The following is an 18,969-nucleotide window of genomic DNA, read 5'->3' on the forward strand; positions in this document are numbered from 1 at the left end:
AAAAAAGTACACCAATTAGAAGAACAATTTTTTTTTAAAAGGACTTGCGAAAAAAGCAGTGTAAAAAATGAGCACCATTTTTTTTTTAAAAATGTAGCAATAATTGTTTTTTAAAAGAACAAGAAGATAGTAGCGACAAAAAACCTAAATGGCTATGCTTTAGAAATTCAAAATCAATGATCACTTGGTGACCATTTTTTCCGCCGAAGTGGCCATTTTTTGTCCATTTCCCTTAAAAAAATCGCCTTACCTATTTTCTTACCCCTCAAAACCCGATCCGACTAAAAAAAATATTTCTGTCTTTGGAATAGAGATAAGATCTATGTATCCTCTTCCTTCTCCAAATACTAAATATATACTGCTATTAAATAATGAATATATATACACTACTTTTTTAACAAACAATACGTATCTTTTTTTTTTTTTTTTTTTTCCCCAACACAATACAATACATATGTTCTAATTCCCAAAATTTAACAATATATTTCTCCCCTTTTCACTTATAACAAAAAAATGGACTTATTTTTCGGACACTACCTTAACAAATTGGGCTTTAGTTACAACGAAGAAAACCTCAACTAAAATTTTGGGCTTTATCAGTCCTCAACCCAAACCCTAGATCACTCCATCACCTTTCTCCATTTATATATATACTAAACCTCTCCCCACATTTCATTGTTCGCTCTCTCGCCCGCCGCCGCCGTCGCATTTTTGTTCTCCGACGTCGTCGTTTTACCTCATCGGAATCCACCATGGTTGCCGCCAAGAAGACCGTAAGTAACTCTCTTCGATGAATATTTGCGTATGAATTGGATTGTGGAAATGCGTGTTTAGGGTTTTGTTTTTGTGAATTGTGCAGAAGAAGACTCATGAGAGTATTAACAATAGGTTGGCTCTTGTCATGAAGAGCGGGAAGTTTACATTGGGATACAAAACTGTTCTCAAGACTATTAGAAGCTCCAAAGGTAGAGGCGTATTACCCAGTTAAATTTTATGTATTCGAATTCATTTTTTTTAAAAAAATATGAGTTGAGACATACTATTTGTTGTAATTTAATCGTTTTTTACATGTAAATTATCGCTGTTGAGTCGGGCAAAATGTCATTTGGTATAATTTTGATGTGCTGTTTGTTATGGATTTTGTATTACTTATTTGAGTATAGGTGCTCTGTGTTTTGGAAATGTAGGCATAAAAGCCCAATATTTAGTGGAATATTTACTGATATCGAATTGAGATATCGGATTGTGTCGCATTCGACACGTTAATCTAACAGAAACAGGGGTGGATTTACCTTAGGCTAAGCTGTGTTATATTACTGCGCTTTGCTAGAAAATTTTACTAAACATATATGCACAAATTAATGGCCGAGAAAAAGAAACGTGCTTAGTGAAGTGGTACTGCTTGACGCAAAAAGAAATGTTATTGATGTCATGAGTGAAGCTGGGGTGCTTCATTGGATTTTTTTTTTAATAATTTTTGAATTTTGCGTCTCATCTAGAAGTAAACAGGATATATTCGAAGATTTGAACCCCTGAATGTTGTTGCTTACATTTCAAAAATGAAAACTCATTGAGAAGAGTTGTAGAAATATAGGTGTTTATTTTATTTTGTTCTTTGTTAATAAGATGTTACATTGATTTATTTATTTGTTCTCATTATAGAAGGTTTCACTGTTTGTGAAAAACCTCAAATAACAACCCCTTATTTGATGACTCTTGGATCATGTAATTTGGCAAATACTCTCTTTGAGCATAATATGAATCACTTATCCTAAAATATGTACCTCAATCCGTTATATATTATTTAGAAGACCTTAACTACCAAGTTTGACTAGTATTCTGATGGAAGTGTTTAAGCTGTTAATTTAGAAAATAGCTTCTCAATGTCTAACCAATCAGATGTTAGTTCTAATGTTTAATTAAACCAATTAAACATGGGGCCAAGATGTAATCAGGTCTATCTCAAGAAGCCACAGCTCATAGTTCTTGGCTAGAGTGTTCAAATTGAGGAGTTGAAGATATCACAAATAATGAAGGAGAAACCTGGAATGTATGACTTTACGTCTTTATCAATGCTGGCTAAGTTTTATAGTAAGGTTAATTAGGGATTAGTGCTGGTATCACCAACCCCATACATATAGCTGGGGTCAGTTGTATGAATCAATCCTCTATTCATTTTGCATTGTTTGGGCTCTATTTAATTTGATTCTTGATTAGCAACTTGTCATGTCCTTTGCTTTCTTTCAAATATCACTTCTCAATTTAGAAATCTCCTCCTTTTCCGTGTGAATGTTAACTTGCAAATTCTTGTGAGTTTAATAGGAGTATGTGTTCATTATACTTAAGTATGGATTCACTGTCAAGAGAAGTAGTATTCTTTGTTGCTTTCTAACTTGGTGTTACTGTTATATGTCTTTCTTTTTGTATTGCAGCAAAACTTGTTATCATTGCCAACAACTGTCCTCCTATTAGGAAGTCCGAGATAGAGTACTATGCTATGTTGGCAAAGGTTGGAGTTCACCACTACAATGGAAGTAAGTTCATGTGTGCATTACATTTTTTTGTATATCAATATATTTCTTTCTGCTCACAGAATGTCCTTGATGTTTGTGGATATTGTTTCCAACATAGGGCATTCTTTGAAGTGATTTACTTTCTTTTTGGGTGCTCCTTTTGCTAATATTTCTTCCATAACATTTGTTCTGTCTGGGGATGCCACAAATTCCACAATATAGGTGCACATAATAGTTATCCGGATGGAATGCCACGAATTTTTTTTCTATTAGGATTGATCTCATCAAAAATATATCTAAGCATAAATAGTCTGGTTTTGCACATCATGTTTATATGTAGTGAGTTGTATGTACTGAGTTGAGTGAGAACCTGACATTTCACTGGGCTAACTATTAACTGAAGATTTAATGATCTTCTTGATATGTAGTAGTTGAAGTGCATAATGTAGACCTCTGTATTAGCTTATGTTCAGAGGCATATCTGTTGTGTCTGCATGGTCTCTCTTACCTCTTTTGGTTCTTATGTTGTGATCTTGTTGATTCACCATTAATTCAAGAAGTCAAAAGATTTAGGGATATGTTTTATGCTTTTAGTCGTGAAGAGAACTAAATTTCATTTTGAAACCTCTTAGTGGAACTGAGTTTCTGATTATTGTTCATTCTTTTAATTAATTGAGGTCATACATGGTTAGTGTGCTTTCATTTTTCTGGCAAAGTTTTTCTTATGTTTTTATGTTCTCCATTGTTGCAGACAACGTAGATTTGGGAACTGCCTGTGGTAAATACTACAGAGTGTGTTGCCTCAGCATCATTGACCCAGGTGGGCATATAGTGGAATTCCTTACAATGTCCATTAATTAATTGTTTTTGTCGCCTAGGCGTTCATACAGAAGTTTTTTGTCTTGTCGATTTCTCATGTCTTCTCCATTTTCTTCTCTGGATTACAGGCGATTCTGATATTATTAAGAGCTTGCCTTCGGACCAGTGAGAGGTGGTGCTTGATTTGATGCTGTTTTGGATCTTATTCGAAAGTTGCCCATTGTTATCTTTGAATCTACTATGTAGATTTATCAATGAGTTTGGCAACTTCATTTATCACTTGGAAGAAAGTTTTGATGATGTTGAATCTAATTTAACAATTTTTCTGAGTTATCTTTCAATCTACTTTGTAGACTTTAATCTCTTCTGCCCATTCTGTATGCTTAATTAGCCACGTTGCTGTGTTAGTTTTTCAGGAAAGCTATCTGCCTAATTAATGCTGAAATTTCAACGTAGTTAGTTCTCTTTTAGGACTTGAAAAGGTAAAATCTGACTTGCAAGGCCCTTTTGCCCGAGTTAGAAGAGGCAAGTTTGCTCTTTGTTCCTTTAGTTCGTGGAGCTGATTCAAAAGAAAACATTAAAAAGTGTAGACTGATATACTGGATAAAGTAAATAATCTCGGGATAATTTAACTTAATCCCATGTTTGATGAGTGTGAGGTAATAACTAATTGACGGGACTTACGCTAGCTTTTGTACGATCACTATGTCAGATGGGAGTGTGATAAAATAACTAAATGGGACTGCTTTACTCATCGGTTATCCTCTATTTATTTCATGTGTCACAGAACCCCCGAGTGGTGGTTCGGTACACTAAATGAAGAAAATAATTTTGAGATAAAATTGAGATTAATTTTATCTTGTGTTTGTTCTAATATGGTGGAATTACTACATCGTATGAAGGGCGTCTTGAGATATTTCTACTTATATTCATATGATGATGCACCAATCGAACCCTAAGGATATTTTAAGAGCCAAAGGTGGAATGGGGTATTCCGTATTTATGATGCATTTCTAGTCCTTTTTTAGGGGGTGTTTTTGTCTCTTGCCTGCATTTCTTTTTTTTTTTTTTACAAAATGGCTCGATGGATCCTTATACTATGTTTGTTTTGTAATGTGGATACTGATACGTTTGTCATTTGGACCTCATTAAAAAATAATATTTTAAACATTATTTCGATGGGTATAACACACTCGCCCCATGTCAGCTGCCATGTCATTTTTAAGTATTACATTAAATTTCATGTCATTTTTAAAATGCCACATAAGAAATTAAATAAAAAAAAATTAAATTGAGAATTAAAAAAAAAAAGTAAAAGTAAAATGGTGGGGGCTGGGGGCTCTTTCCTTTGCTGCTTCTTGCTCTTCAATTTATCATATTTCTCTCTCTGTAATTTCCCACTTTGCTTCTTCCCTTTGGCTTTTGATCTTCTAATACACACGATTTTTTTCAAGAAAAGATTTTGCTTTGATCAAAAGAATACTCACAAAGTTAAAAATAAAAAACTTATCAATGGAATTCAACGAATAATTATGTGAACTTGAAGGGTATCATTTCATTTTTTTTTTTGGTTTTCCAAGGTATCTTCACAGTCGACAGCCGTGAGATTAATCCTCCGTTCCTACTGTCAGCGCACTAAGCGGTAGGGAACTGACCACAGATCACAAGCAAAGCAAAACAATTAGTTAATTACTGCCACTACAACTGAACCACTGTGTGAAGTTCCAACGAAATTAGCTCCACCACACCAAATAAAAAACAGAAAAAATACCCATTTCATGAGTTGAATAACCAATCTACCTTTCAATTGCTTATACCCAATCTTGAATTCCTACAAAAAAAAACTTAATTTTCTCTTCGAATTACTCAACTTACCCTTCAATTGCTTATACCCAAATCTTGAATTCCTACAAGGAGCATGAATTTCTCTTCAAATTAGGTTTATCGAATTTGGGTACTTGAAAAATTTATGTACATTTGATGATTTACTTGGTACAAATAATGTGGTGCTGGTGGTGCTGGTGGAGGACAAGGGCGGGAATGGTTGATTGATATTTGTGGTGGTGGTGGTGGGTAGGGGATGGGGAAGGGGGTGGTTGAATGTGGTGGTGGTGGTGCACCAAAGGGGGGTGGGGGACGGGGATGGCTGGATATGTTGTACTAGGTGGGGTTGGGGGTTGGGGGAGGGGTAGATGAAGAAGAGAGAGTTTTGGGAATTTTATTTTAAATTTGGTGTTCCTTTTTTATATTTACCTATTATAATTTTTTTAAAAATTATTTTAATATAAAATTGATAAAAAAGTGTCCCTCACGCGCATCCATGCGCGTGTAATAACGCGTTTCATCCAACTCAACTGATTTTGGGCCACATATGCTTGGTCAACGGTCAAGGGGTTTAAAATATTACTTTTTAACGGGTTCAAGGGTTCAGATGACAAATATATAAGTAGGAGTATCCACATTACAAAATGAATATAGTACAAGGGTCCACGAGCCATTTTACCTTTTTTTTTTGTAATACCCTATTTTTGTTAATTATATACTCCTACATCTCATGTTTCAAATTACATGACTTGATTTGAAATATTAGGATCAAATTTATTTATGTTTGATGAGAATTTGAAACTATACTATCTTCTATAAATAAAATATATAAATTTTGAAACTATATAAAATTACAAGTAGTTGCAATAATTCATAATTTAAAATATTTATAACAATTAAAATCTTTTTTTTTTTTACTCTATAAGTAATAACCAGGATACTTAGATTTAAATTGAGGAAGTAACATGAGAACATTGAAGGAAATATGTCTTTTTAAGTCTTGAATGAAGGATTGGTGGCATTGACCAACAGATAGGGTCAAACATCCTTAGGAAACTTGATTAAGTTAGTTGTGAACTTGATTGATATTTTCAAAACTTTCTAATCTTTTCAAAAGTATAAATCAAACCCAACCCAACCCATACCCATCTTCAATCCAAATCAACCACTCTCTCTCTCTAGCTTCTCTCAACTCTCTCCCAATCAACAGTTCTACAAAATTTCTCCCTTCAACCTCCGGCGATAAATAGTCGGGTGAGTTTCTTTTCGACTTTCAACCGTCAATCGACGTGAATACTTCTCCGACGACAACAACTTCGAGTTCTTCGTCGTCCCATTTCTTTTTTCACAGGTAAAAATTATGAAAAAACAGAGGAACTTGAGCCAACTACTCTTTTAGTACTGAAATGTGGATTGAATAAAATCCTAATTTCTGGCATTTCTCCTTCTTGTTGTCGTACTATTGATTCAAATTTATTGGTGATTTTTTATCACAGTTGATGTTCTTAATGTGTGTGTGTGTGATGTGTTGGTGTTGCTGGGTTGATTTGTTGTTTGTCTTGGAAAAAATGGTATTGCAACAGCTAAAACATTTGATGTAATAGATGAAACATATGCAACATATGAAAATCTGATGCAACTATGAAAATCTGATGCAACAGGTAAACAATCTAACAGATCATTCATCTGTTGCGACAGACGATTCTTCTGTTTGGAAGAAATCTAAACAATATTGATCCAATAGATAACTGATTAGTGATCTGTTTTTATGGTTTCCAATGGTACTCATCCGTTGCAACGGGTCAGTTATATGTTGCATCAGATAAATTCCAGGTACAACAGATTAGTGCTATTTTTATGGTTCCCACGGATTACTCATCCGTTGTAACAGGTCAGTTATATGTTGCAACAGATAACATACCTGGTGCAACAGATTAGTTGTCTGTTGGAACTGTTATGCATTAATCAATCATAATCTATGTTATGTTCCTATTAATTTAAGATAACATGGCTCCCAAAAGAAAAGAAATCAAATCAAGTCTAAGTAAAGGAACAAGTGCAACAGCTTAGCTACATCACCACTGTATTAGCTTGCTTTACAAGCGTTATCTCAATCAGGAGCAGAAGATAATGAACACGAGGAGAAGAAATCTTTCAAAAGAGATGATCCAAATGCTAATAGCCCTTCCGCCGAAGAGTTGGTCAAAACCTTCAGCATTGATCATTATCCTGTGAGAATATAGTGCGATGGTGCCACAGATTTAACGGGTTATCTCGTGGTTATGTCAGTCATGGAAAAATCTTTCTACGCCTACAGAAAAATACTTCGAGAATAAAAACTGGATTCTTATTTCAGGGAAAGCTGCTTTGGGCAATATCTTGATTTGTCGGAGGACAACAATGCTCGTTTCTAGATGAAAATGGTATATGATCTTCTCAAGCGCAGGTTTATTTATGAAATAAAGATAAGATGGATGAGGTGTGGATAAATTACTGTGGTATACCTGTTTGTGTTGGTTGGAAGGAGTTTGCCATAGTTACCGGACTAAAAAGTTATTTTCCTTCTCCTTCTCAAGTTATGCCTACTCTGACCCAAAAAAGCACCCTGCACACCAAAAAAAGGAAAAGACAAGTCGAGTGATCGTGATGACCTGGTTTCCATTGTTGGTCTAAGCTTCAAAAATAAAAATCTGATAGAAGCGTTAAAGGTAAAGGACTTTCAAAGAAGTACAAGCAATCATTGTGCTTGGTTTGGTTTGTACATAATGTTCTTTGGACGAGAGACGTTAACAACAACATAAGCCTCGATTTAATAAATCTCTCCGAGAATCTTGAGGCATTTAACAGCTATCCTTAGGGTTATGAAAGCTTCAAAATGACTGTCGAATAGTTGTTGACTCCGTTAATGCAAAAAACAATCAACTTATATGGTTTTTCATGGGCCTTCATGGTAAATATTTCTTTTATCATGATATGATTCATCATTTTTTTATTCAATAATGCTTTTGATTTATTGGCGTTATGTTATAGGCTTGGGCATTTGAAGCTATTCCTTATTTGAGACAACAAGTGAACTACCAGGAAGAAGTTTCCTATCCAAGAATTCTGAGATGGTTGTCGGCCAAAACTGATAAAAATGTAAAATTTCTTGATCTTTTCAATCCCCCAAGGAAGCAGCAAGTCCAATTCTAATAAAGTTCTTATTTTAATTAATGATTAAATGATTTCATTTTCATTCTTAATATATGTATCGATTTATTTTAGATTGTCCATCCGTGGCTTGTTCCGACCAACCGAGAGTTAAAGATGTCATTTTTTCTTACTTTACGATCTGTGCAAATTTTATCGGACCCTAAGGTCGTTGATGGAATAAAAATGAAATTGTTTGGAGCAATATCCATCACAAGAAAAATAATTTTGGAGGGTGGGGCTAATGATTCTCCTCTTACAGTTTTTGAAACAACAAGCCATTATGATTATGATCATAATAGTTGTATATATTTTTCTCTAGATTTTTCCGCATCTAGCGAATGTTCTTCATGCAAATGTCAAGACTGCAAGGGGAAAACGATGGAGTGATTAATGCTATTAATGCATTGACTGCTTCTGTAAAGGAAATGATATCTAAGAGGGGTGTCATTCCATCAAAGATAATTCATATCCAGACACTCTACTAGAGATCAAGGCGGCTAAGAGGAGAAGGAAAGACACTTCCAAGGCATCATCAATCATAAAAAAAGCAAGATTGCAACGCCTCTGTCTTTGTCTTGCATCGATGTTCAGTGTGCAAGGGCCACAGAAGAGCAGCATGAGCTGAAGAAGGTGAATGCACATCATCTGTTCCAAAAAATAAATAGGCACATATCTGTTTCAACAGATGATACATCTACTAAAAATTATCAAACAGATATATACATCTGTTGCAACTGTTGTCTAACCTGTTGCATCAGATTTATTATATGTTTCAACAGATGAGTCTTATATTGCAATAAATGGGTCATCTATTCGAAATTATCGTACTGCTCTGATTTACCTGTTCAAATTTATCCCAACAGATAATCCATATGATGCAACATAAGACTCATCTATTGCAACAGATGGAAAATTTGTTGTATATCTCTACTTAGCATTGACAATTCTGGCTTTCCAGGTGGATGTCACAGCTACTGCCGAAGAGCATAATATGACAATTGGTAATCCATCAACTTCTTCTAAAGATGAAGAAAAAGTAAAGCCTGTCAGTTTGAGAGAACAAAAGAATTACCCATTTGAAGGATTCAACATCTCGGACGAGGTTCCAAAAAAACTAACACAATTGATCAATGACTAATCAGAATGGATTGCCGATGGGCTGTTAAAGCATCATGCTGGTAGGTACATAAATCAATTTTATGGGTATTGATTTATACAATTCTTGTTGTAAGAATCTGACATTAACACATATAAATCATCATGTAGAAAATAAAATGACGAGCGCTACAAAGTGAACGAATCGAGTCTTGGTTTAGATATGTCGACTTTATTGTTGCACATCCTGAAATGAAGAATTGGTTCTATTTGATGTCACAACCCCAAACTTGCTGGAATGATGAGGTTTAAATGCCATACATATTACTATTAATTAATACTTTATTTAATTGCATCTGCGTATTAATTTTTTTATCACATAATCCAAAATGTTTGATAATATGTGCAGCACATCGATGTCATTTTTTACTACCTCCGAAAGAAGTCCAAGTTGCAAACACAAGAACAATACAGATACACAATAAGAAATTATTTGCACAAAGTTTACATCAATAATGCCTACGATAGGTATTGTCAACAGCAACCGAAAGTTTTCCAAAATGAGGAATGCTTAATCAACATCATCAAAGGTTTTAGCATTACGGCTGGCTTACCTTGGCATTTGATCGACGAAGTGTACATCCCAATCAATTATGGTGATGAATTCCATTGAGTGTTGGCTATCGTCATTCTAAAAGAGAGGCGCATCCGAGTTTGTGACTCGCTATCAGAAATGAGACGTTTTGGGCCATCGTTTGAGATACAAAAGCTGACCAAAATTTTGCCTACTTACCTTGATATGAGTGGCTTTTTGGACCAAAAGGTTCGTACTGATTAGTTGACGATTGAAGCATACCAGGATAAAATGGCTAATCCATTTGATGTACAATATGTTGACAGAATTGCTCAACAAACCATTGGTAGCCTGTAAGTTTTAAGTGTCATGATTTAGTTTCATTTCACAAATTTCACAACGCTTGTATGAACTGTAAGATATGGATTATCTGGTTTTTTATAACGCAGGGATTGCAGTCCTTTTATTGTCGCCTATGCTAGGTATTTGATCGATGGATTATAAGTACCAAATGATGGACTTGATGTCGGATTACTCCGCAAAAGATATGCTGCTCTTTTATGGAAATATGAAGAAGAAAAAGCTTAGAAGCCATACGCAATCGACGTTAAAGATCCACGATGACCAAAGCCGAATTCCGTAGCACTGGATGAAGAACAACTTATCCATATTGATTAGATCTTTATAGCTTGAGTCCGTCAATGTAATAACCTATCCTCCTTGGTTTAACTTGTTGATTTATTTGTAGAGTAGATCGTTTATACCCATAATAATTTTTCTTACGTTTTATTTGTTTGTTGAGTTATTTCATGTAATTTTTGAAGGTTTTGATTTATTTTATCAGACAAATTTAGACATATCTTGCAACATGAGATGCAACACGCAGGTCATCTGCTGGAAATTATATAACAGGTCTTTCTACTTTTTTGATTTGCTCCAACAGATTACCGATCAAGTGCAACAGATAAGTTATATGTTGCAATAGATCATAAATCTGTTGCGATAGATAGACAAAGAACATCTGCATAACGCAACAGATAACCAACCTATTCCAACAGATAATCAATCTGTCATAACAGGTACTATATCTGTTACGATAGATATAAAATCTATTACGACAGATATAAAATCTGTTGTATTATAAAAATTTAACTTGGCCAGACATAAAAATTATTGCCCCTATATGTAAAGTTAATTGGCTTGAAATGAAAATTTATTATCGTGTTCATCTCTGTGTTTGTACATGTTTATTTTTATATACGGGCTCTAACTATTTAGTTAGTACCCCATATGCCCATACCCATTGCATCTCTCCCCCAACGGTGTCGCACATACCGGTCATTTGTGTGCTGGTCAGCAAACATTCGATGTATGTAAGTGAGTACAGCCCATACGCTGCACCGGTTGTATTTGTTGGGAGCTGGATGTTCTTATTTCGACCTTCAAAATCCCATGATTCCTTCGCCAAGACTTTAATCGGCAAATGATACATTAGCTTACTCTGCGTCAACAACTTCAAGATTGGCTGTATGTGGGTTAAAAACGTCTTCTCACTGAAGACAGGTAAGTTTCAATAATAAACCTTTATCTTTCCCTCATATAGTAGTATCTCAATAGTGAGAAAATGGGTGACATCTACGTTTATGACTGCAAGGATTCTCTTTGCCTTGGTCCAGCTCTTGTCGTGTGGATATGGCCTGTTCCCTCTAACATATTTAATCGCTTCTTCATCCTATTGGAATATAGAAACTAACTGATCAAATCCTGGGCCACCAGAATCAGCTATCTTATAAAGTTTAGCATACCTATCATTGAAATTATTGTAGAAGTTGAGGTCCATTATCCTATCAGCAACATTATAAGCATCTGGGTACGCTAATTGCCTGCCCCTCATGAGGCAGAGAATTTTATCAATATACTGTGGTATAAGAAGATAATTTTTAAATAGGTTAGTAATTGTAAATAATAAAAACACAGTCGAAAGAATTCGATGCAAAGGATTCTCTGAATCAGTTCACAGATTACCCAGCCAACGTAACTTATGCAATATATGTATATTATGTTGCAACATAATACCAAGTTTTTGCAACAGATTACACATCTGCTGCGTAGAATCTTCTTTATGAAGTATATTGGAAGGGTAGGTTAGCAAAAGTAAACTTATCTTGTCCTCGTACCACACGCACATATTTGTTATATTCGAAAAGTCTTTGGCAGCAAATGAATGCATGGTGTATTCTTTTTGAACCTTCATCTTGATGAATTCTTCCAGTTCCTTCTTCTTTTTCTTGCCAATCACCGTGAATATGTCCACCTTCTTCGGTGGTCCATGAACTTCAACAATTATTAGAGCGGGGGGAGTTGCAATTTTTACTGATTTCAGAATGAAGAGAATTTTTTAATTTTTTTCTTTTCCTCCTAACCTTCACTGTAGGAGTGCATGGCTCCCTCACCTCGTTGAATGGTAGGACACCCCTCTTGGATTTCAACTCATCGACAGCTTCAACAATAACCTCTAGCTTGTCGAGGAGTTTATACTCTCTATCTTTGCAAACTTTACATTTACAATGAGAATATAAGGGTGAGGAAGGGTGAGAAGGACCACTGTAAGGGTGGAAAGGACCGGTGTAGGGGTGAGAGGAAGGACCTGTGCAAGGGGTGTTTTCAAACATATTTATTTTTTTCTGAGCATTAATATATTCATAATCACGATTGGCAGCAGAAGCAGCAGCAGGATGGCTGCCACCATCACAAACAACTCCACCAGCAACACCCCCAGAAGAAGCACCCAGATCTGTTGCAGTTTGAGTTTGGTCATGAAGAGCTTCAATAGTAGACCGACCTTGCCTAACTGCTCTTCTTATGGATGTTGCTCCATCTAATTCCTTCTTTATTAACTCCACCGTTGGGTCTTTTTTTGTATTAAAAAGACCCAGAGTAAGAAAAGAAGTCATCCCCAGCTCATCAATGGTAGGCACGATACAAGGATGCACAACCTATAAAAAAAGACAGAAGGAATTTAAATCATATAATAATAATTTGCAATCAGTTGGGTTACATGGGGATCGGGTTATATTAACATAGCCAACTTACGCAACAGACGATCTAGCTACCGCAACAGCTGATCTGTATGTTAAAACAGATTGATAATATATTACATCAAAATACCCATCTGTTGCATAATTTACAGTAGATGGGTAATCTGTTGAGTAGGGTTCAGAGACCAGAGCAACATATAGTTAATTTGTTGTGAAATATGGATCGTCTGTTGTAATAAATTACCCATCTGTTGCACCAGTTGTAGTTGATGGGTAATCTATTACAACAGGCTACCCATCTATCGCAACAGATGGAACATCTGTTTTAATATCTTTCTTTGAGGCAAATTATTTTAGTTGAAAGAAGACGTACTGCATCATCCGGAGAGTTAAAAAGATCAGCCTTGTTAATATTTATTTTGCTGCTCTCTACTGCAGCTAACTACCTAAGGATCCTTGGATGAGAAACCTTATCTAGGTAATCCTTGAAATGCTTTCGAGGGGAGGAATGGCTTCATATGCCCAAGCCTAAAAATTGTAAACAGGAAGTAAGCAAAAAAAATCACAAGTATATTCAATATAAATTAATGAATGAGTAAAAATAGTAATCAATTTTATCATGAAAGCCCAAGGAAAGCCGTATAATGTGGTCGTCTTTGGCTTTAGCTCTTTTAGTAATTATTTAACAGTCAAGTAGTAACTGTCATATCCCCAGGAATAATCGTTGAATTTTCCAAAATCATCAGCAAGCGCCAACAAATCACGTTCTGATATGAGTAAGATCGTGATTGTGGATTAATACATAAAGAACTCGTGTTCGGGTGACTGGCCAACTAATGGAACAAGCTTTAGAGTGTTGGCTCATTAAGGGCATTTTAGTCATTTTGTAATAAGTTGTAACCTAGGCTATAAATAGAACATATTAGGTCATTTTCTCATAACTTAGATGATATTTTGAGAGCTCTTTGAGAGTGTTCATACAAGTGTGGATATCACTTGTGACAAGTGTGGAATCACTTCTGTTGATTGCTTATTTTGAAACGTTGGTTGCTTGGTGATTCCGTTCCCTTAAGGTCACCGTAAGAACTTGATATTATTTATATGAATTCTTGGGTCTTAGTGTTCAATATACACTTTGGTTCATAGTGTTTTTTCATTGTGTGTCAAGTTATCTATCATTCTATCTTATTATTGTTGTTGTATTCATTCTCGATTTTGGGTGTCCAAACCCGAGACCTTGTTGTGTCTTTTTTGTTCTTGTTATTATGTTGTAATCTTAGTTTGTGGCTCGCTAATTATAGGTGTTGAACACCTTAGAATTTTGTTGTTATCGTGCTTGTATTATTATTGTGTATTGAATCCGAGAGGGGTCACCAAATGGGGTCCTCAGTTCTTTAAATAATTGACTGTTTTGGTGAGTGTTAGTGTCTTCCTTGTCGATCTTGTATCATTTGGTATCAAAGCCATCTTTGATTTTGTGTTAATAAGATCAATCTTGGGCTTGAGAGTTGGAAAAAAAAGTGAAGTGTTCTTGAGATTGTTCTTGGCCGAAAGTTGGGTCTTGTTGTAGTCTTGGCCGAGATATTTTCTTTGTGACTAGATCTTGTAGTCTTTTGTTTGTTGAGATTATTTATAGTGTTGGTTTCTTTCTCACCAACACTAAAGTGTCTAGATCTACAGGTTTGAGCTTATGTTGTTGACCTTGTTGATGTAAATTGGAAGTTGGTCGTGTGTTGATATTGTTGATCTTGGCCGTGTTGCAATTGTTGTGGACTTGGAGGTGAATGCTGGTGGTGTTCTTGAGAAATTATTGTTGAGATCTTGTTGTTCTTCACATCTTGACATCTCTTAATCAATATAAAGTATAACATAGATCCAAAAAGGTGTAAGATAAAGTTGAAAAGTTGTTAGTGAAGAGACTTGAACACATCACTTCAAAGACTTGTCAACCACTTTTTCATATTTCAAGGACCTTGTTTTGTGGGAATAGTAAATTCAAGTCTCACTTTTTGAGTTGGAATTTGAAAAAGTTTCTAAGACTTGAATTTTTCCACCAAAAGACAAACTCATCCATTCCAAATTTTATTAAGACAAAAGCTTCAAATTGGTGATTAAAAAAAATTATGTGGGACAGCGACCAATTACGTGGCTGCCACATCATCATATTTTACTATTCACGCAACATAAGTAAGCTCAAATTTTTGATTTCTTAGTTTCTAATCTTTGTTTCTTAGTTGCATTTTTTTGATTCTATTGCTAATTAACAAACTAGTAATTGTCTACTAGGTTGTAAATTAGTTTTGGGTCTGTTTATTCATGTCTACGTTTATTTGTGTGCTTTTATCTTTTTGAAAACTCGTTGTAGCCTTTTGACTCAAGTACGTACAAATTTATTTTGAGTCGTTGCAAACAAAAATTCATTCCGACCTTAAGCCGCAAGTGGGGCCAAGTAACTTCATTGGAGTAAAAATGGTGTACCAACACTTGTGAGACCAATTGAGTGATACTTTAAAAAGTATGAGCTTGAGAGTTAGTAAGGGTGATTTTTCTAACCTTAGCTTGTTATTGTTTGTGTTTTGTTTAGTATTTCTTATTAGGTACGATGGCTTCGGGTGAAGATAGTCCAAGAGCCTCGAGAGAGGTAATAATGGATGCTTTGTTGGCAGCCATAATAAGCGTGAAGCATGATCTTAGTGGTCGAATGGAGAGGATGGACGGGATGGAGGGTTCCTTTTCAAGGAGAATTGATACATTGGAAGTTCATTTAGATTCCAACCATTTAAGTTCAAAACACTACCACGCCTCGACTAGAGGACATGCTACCACCCCGAATACATTTCCCCAATTTCTCAATCCACCTAGACCAACCCATGAACCCATCCACCAAGTCCCTACTTATCCAAAAAACTAAAGTCAAGTCCATCAAAAAGCTTCCCAAATTCGAGACCCCTTTGATATGCATTGTGTGTTAAGTTATCTATCATTCTATCTTATTATTGTTGTTGTGTTCATTCTCGATTTTAGATGTCCAAACCCGAGACCTTGTTGTGTTATTTTTGTTCTTGTTATTGTGTTGTAATCTTAGTTTGTGGCTCACTGATTATAGGTGTTGAACACCTTAGAATTTTGTTGTTATCGTGCTTGTATTGTTATTGTGTAGTGAATCCGAGAGGGGTCACCAAAAAGGGTCCTCGGTTCTTCAAATCATGGACTGTTTTGGTGTGTGTTAGTGTCTTCCTTGTCGATATTGTATCACGTTCTATGACTTTCCTGACGTCTCTTGCCAATAAAATGGAATGGACAAACCAAACTAAGCACAATTTCTCCCTGTAGTGCTTTGGTATGTCTTTATTCTTGAGATCCGCTATCAAATTCTCTACTTTGTAGCTAGGTCCAACAATGCCTAACGACCCATCTTTTTTTACCTTGAGTTTGTTGGACCCTTTGTGGGGTGTTTTCTTGATGGGAGGTTCTTCTGGACGATTGCATCTCAAGCCCGTCACAATGGAAAACTCTTTCAATCCAAAACAAACCTGCATGCCACAGTAGTTGATGCAGACTTCATCCATCTTTTTTTCGTCCTCCTTCGGACCTCCATAATACCCCGTATATATGATCCTGTGCTTAAGAAAGCCATATACCATGATCATTGGAAAACAAAGAGGGCAGAGCCCAGAGAGCTCAAGAAAGTGTGCAAAGCAGCTCTTCTTAAAAAGTCCATCTATGTTTTCCTTCTTCATAATACTCCTAAGTTCGTCAAAAGGTTTCCCCAACTGACATTTAAGTACAAGATCGCCAAATACTGCTTTAGGGTTATTCATTGGCATCCCAACTCAAAACTTGTCAATACTAATGGTTTTGACAGAATCATGATAGAATTTTGATATTATTTCACGCCCCATTGGTGAGGAGGAGTTATCACTTTCCTCGGCTTCATTTTGCCCTGACTGAGATTGTTCTGGAAATTCCTCCAAATCTATCTGTACTCTAGCCTTTTTTGTTTGGTGATTGGAAGTTGATCCACTTTCTCCACTTTCAGTTTCTTTTTTTTTTTGGGAGACATCTTTTAATGACAAACAAAAGAAAAATAAAAAATACATTAAATTTGATGTCTGCTTAATTTTAAAAAAAAAGGTGAGACAAATTTCAATAAATTATTCTCACCACATAACAAAAAAAATACTCCAACGGACAATCCATCAGTTGGAATAGATAAGGAACCCAAATCTGTTTGAAGACCTATTTAATATCTCCCAACAAATATTCCACCTGTTGCAATAGGTGGACGAATTTCAATAAATTATTCTATGCCACATTACAAGAAAATACTCCAACAGATAACCCATCAGTTGGAACAGATGGGGAATCTGTTTGAAGACCTATTTAATATCTCCCAATAAATCTTCCACCCATTGCAACAGATGGACCACCACCACCACAACCAATGCCACCAAGACCACCACCAATGCCACCAATACCAACACCAAGACCACCGATACCACCGCCAAAAAATACAAATACCAACACCACCAACAACAGCCACCAACACCACCACAAACACCATCCAACAATACCACGACAGTCAACAAAACACTGAGAGAAAAAATGGGGTTTTCTCCGGTGCTTCCTACATTTTTAGCATCAAAACTCAAAATTGTTAACCCATTCTCGAAGATAATACAACTAAAAGTCTTCTTTTTCATCATTAACTAAAAATCCCTATTTTTTGGAATAAAGAACAAATACAAAACTCTTCTCAAACTCAGTTACATGCGAAGACAGAGAAAACGACGGATACAAGCGGGAATGAAGTTGAAATAAACAACTATATGTAGTCATAAATGGGAAGAGAATCGACCTATTTTGAAGGGTTGAGCAATATATTGAGTAGTTATTTGTATTATTGAGAGGGAGAGGAGACCCCGAGAGACACAGAGAGAGAAGAGAGAGAACCTAAGATTTGAAATAAAAAGTTTTTTGCACAAATGGATGATTTGTATGGGTTGATTTGTAATTTTGAAAAAGAATGACAAGTTTTGAAAATTCTAATTTGGTCCGAATTGATCTTAATTAATTTTAAAATTTTTAAAAGATATAATTTTTAAAATATTGAGTTGATGAGAACTAATTTCAACTAAGAGTGATCGATCGATGACTCGGGTCGGGATGAACGCAATACCAATGCCATGCAATTGCAAAGACTCGATTGGTTTTGTAGTTGACCCTGCGAGGTCATTAATTCATCCCTAGTTCCACCTAAATCAACTTAGGTACTATCACTATCATAACATTGAGTTGATGAGAACTTATTTCAACTAAGAGTGATCGATCGATGACTGAGGTAAGGATGAACGCAATACCAATGCCATGCAATTGCAAAGACTTAATTGGTTTTGTAGTTGACCCTGTGAGCTCATTTATTCATCCCCATTTCTACCTAAATCAACTTAGGTACTATCACTATCCTAACATTGAGTTGATGAGAACTCATTTCAAATTAGAGTGATCGATCGATGACTCGGGTCGGGATGAACGCAATACCAATGCTATGCAATTGTAAAGACTCTATTGAATTTGAAGTTGACCCTGTGAGCTCATTCATTTATCCCTAATTCCACTTAAATCAACTTAGGTAGTATCACTATCCTAACATTGTGTTGATGAGAACTCATTTCAACTCAGAGTGATCGATCGATGACTAGGGTCGGGATGAATGCAATACCAATGCCATGCAATTGCAAAGACTCAATTGGATTTGTAGTTGACCCTATGAGCTCATTCATTCATCCCTAGTCCCACCTAAATCAACTTAGGTACTATCACTATCCTAACATTGAGTTAATGAGAACTTATTTCAACTCAGAGTGATCGATTGACGACTCGGGTTGGGATGAATGCAATACCAATGCCATAC

General features: G+C 35.6%; 1 protein-coding gene across 1 annotated transcript; it reads left to right on the top strand.

Moving 5' to 3' along the window:
• Positions 1-418: 418 nt before the first annotated feature.
• Positions 419-3,692, top strand: LOC124890261 (60S ribosomal protein L30-like). Its single transcript, XM_047402099.1, has 5 exons — positions 419-773; positions 860-965; positions 2,433-2,534; positions 3,265-3,333; positions 3,461-3,692. The coding sequence occupies exons 1-5, from the start codon at positions 753-755 to the stop codon at positions 3,499-3,501; spliced, it is 339 nt and encodes a 112-aa protein (XP_047258055.1). The 5' UTR covers positions 419-752; the 3' UTR covers positions 3,502-3,692.
• The last annotated feature ends 15,277 nt before the right edge of the window (positions 3,693-18,969 follow it).

Source organism: Capsicum annuum, unplaced genomic scaffold (assembly GCF_002878395.1).
Source record: "Capsicum annuum cultivar UCD-10X-F1 unplaced genomic scaffold, UCD10Xv1.1 ctg1489, whole genome shotgun sequence".
Classification (NCBI taxonomy): Eukaryota; Viridiplantae; Streptophyta; class Magnoliopsida; order Solanales; family Solanaceae; genus Capsicum; species Capsicum annuum.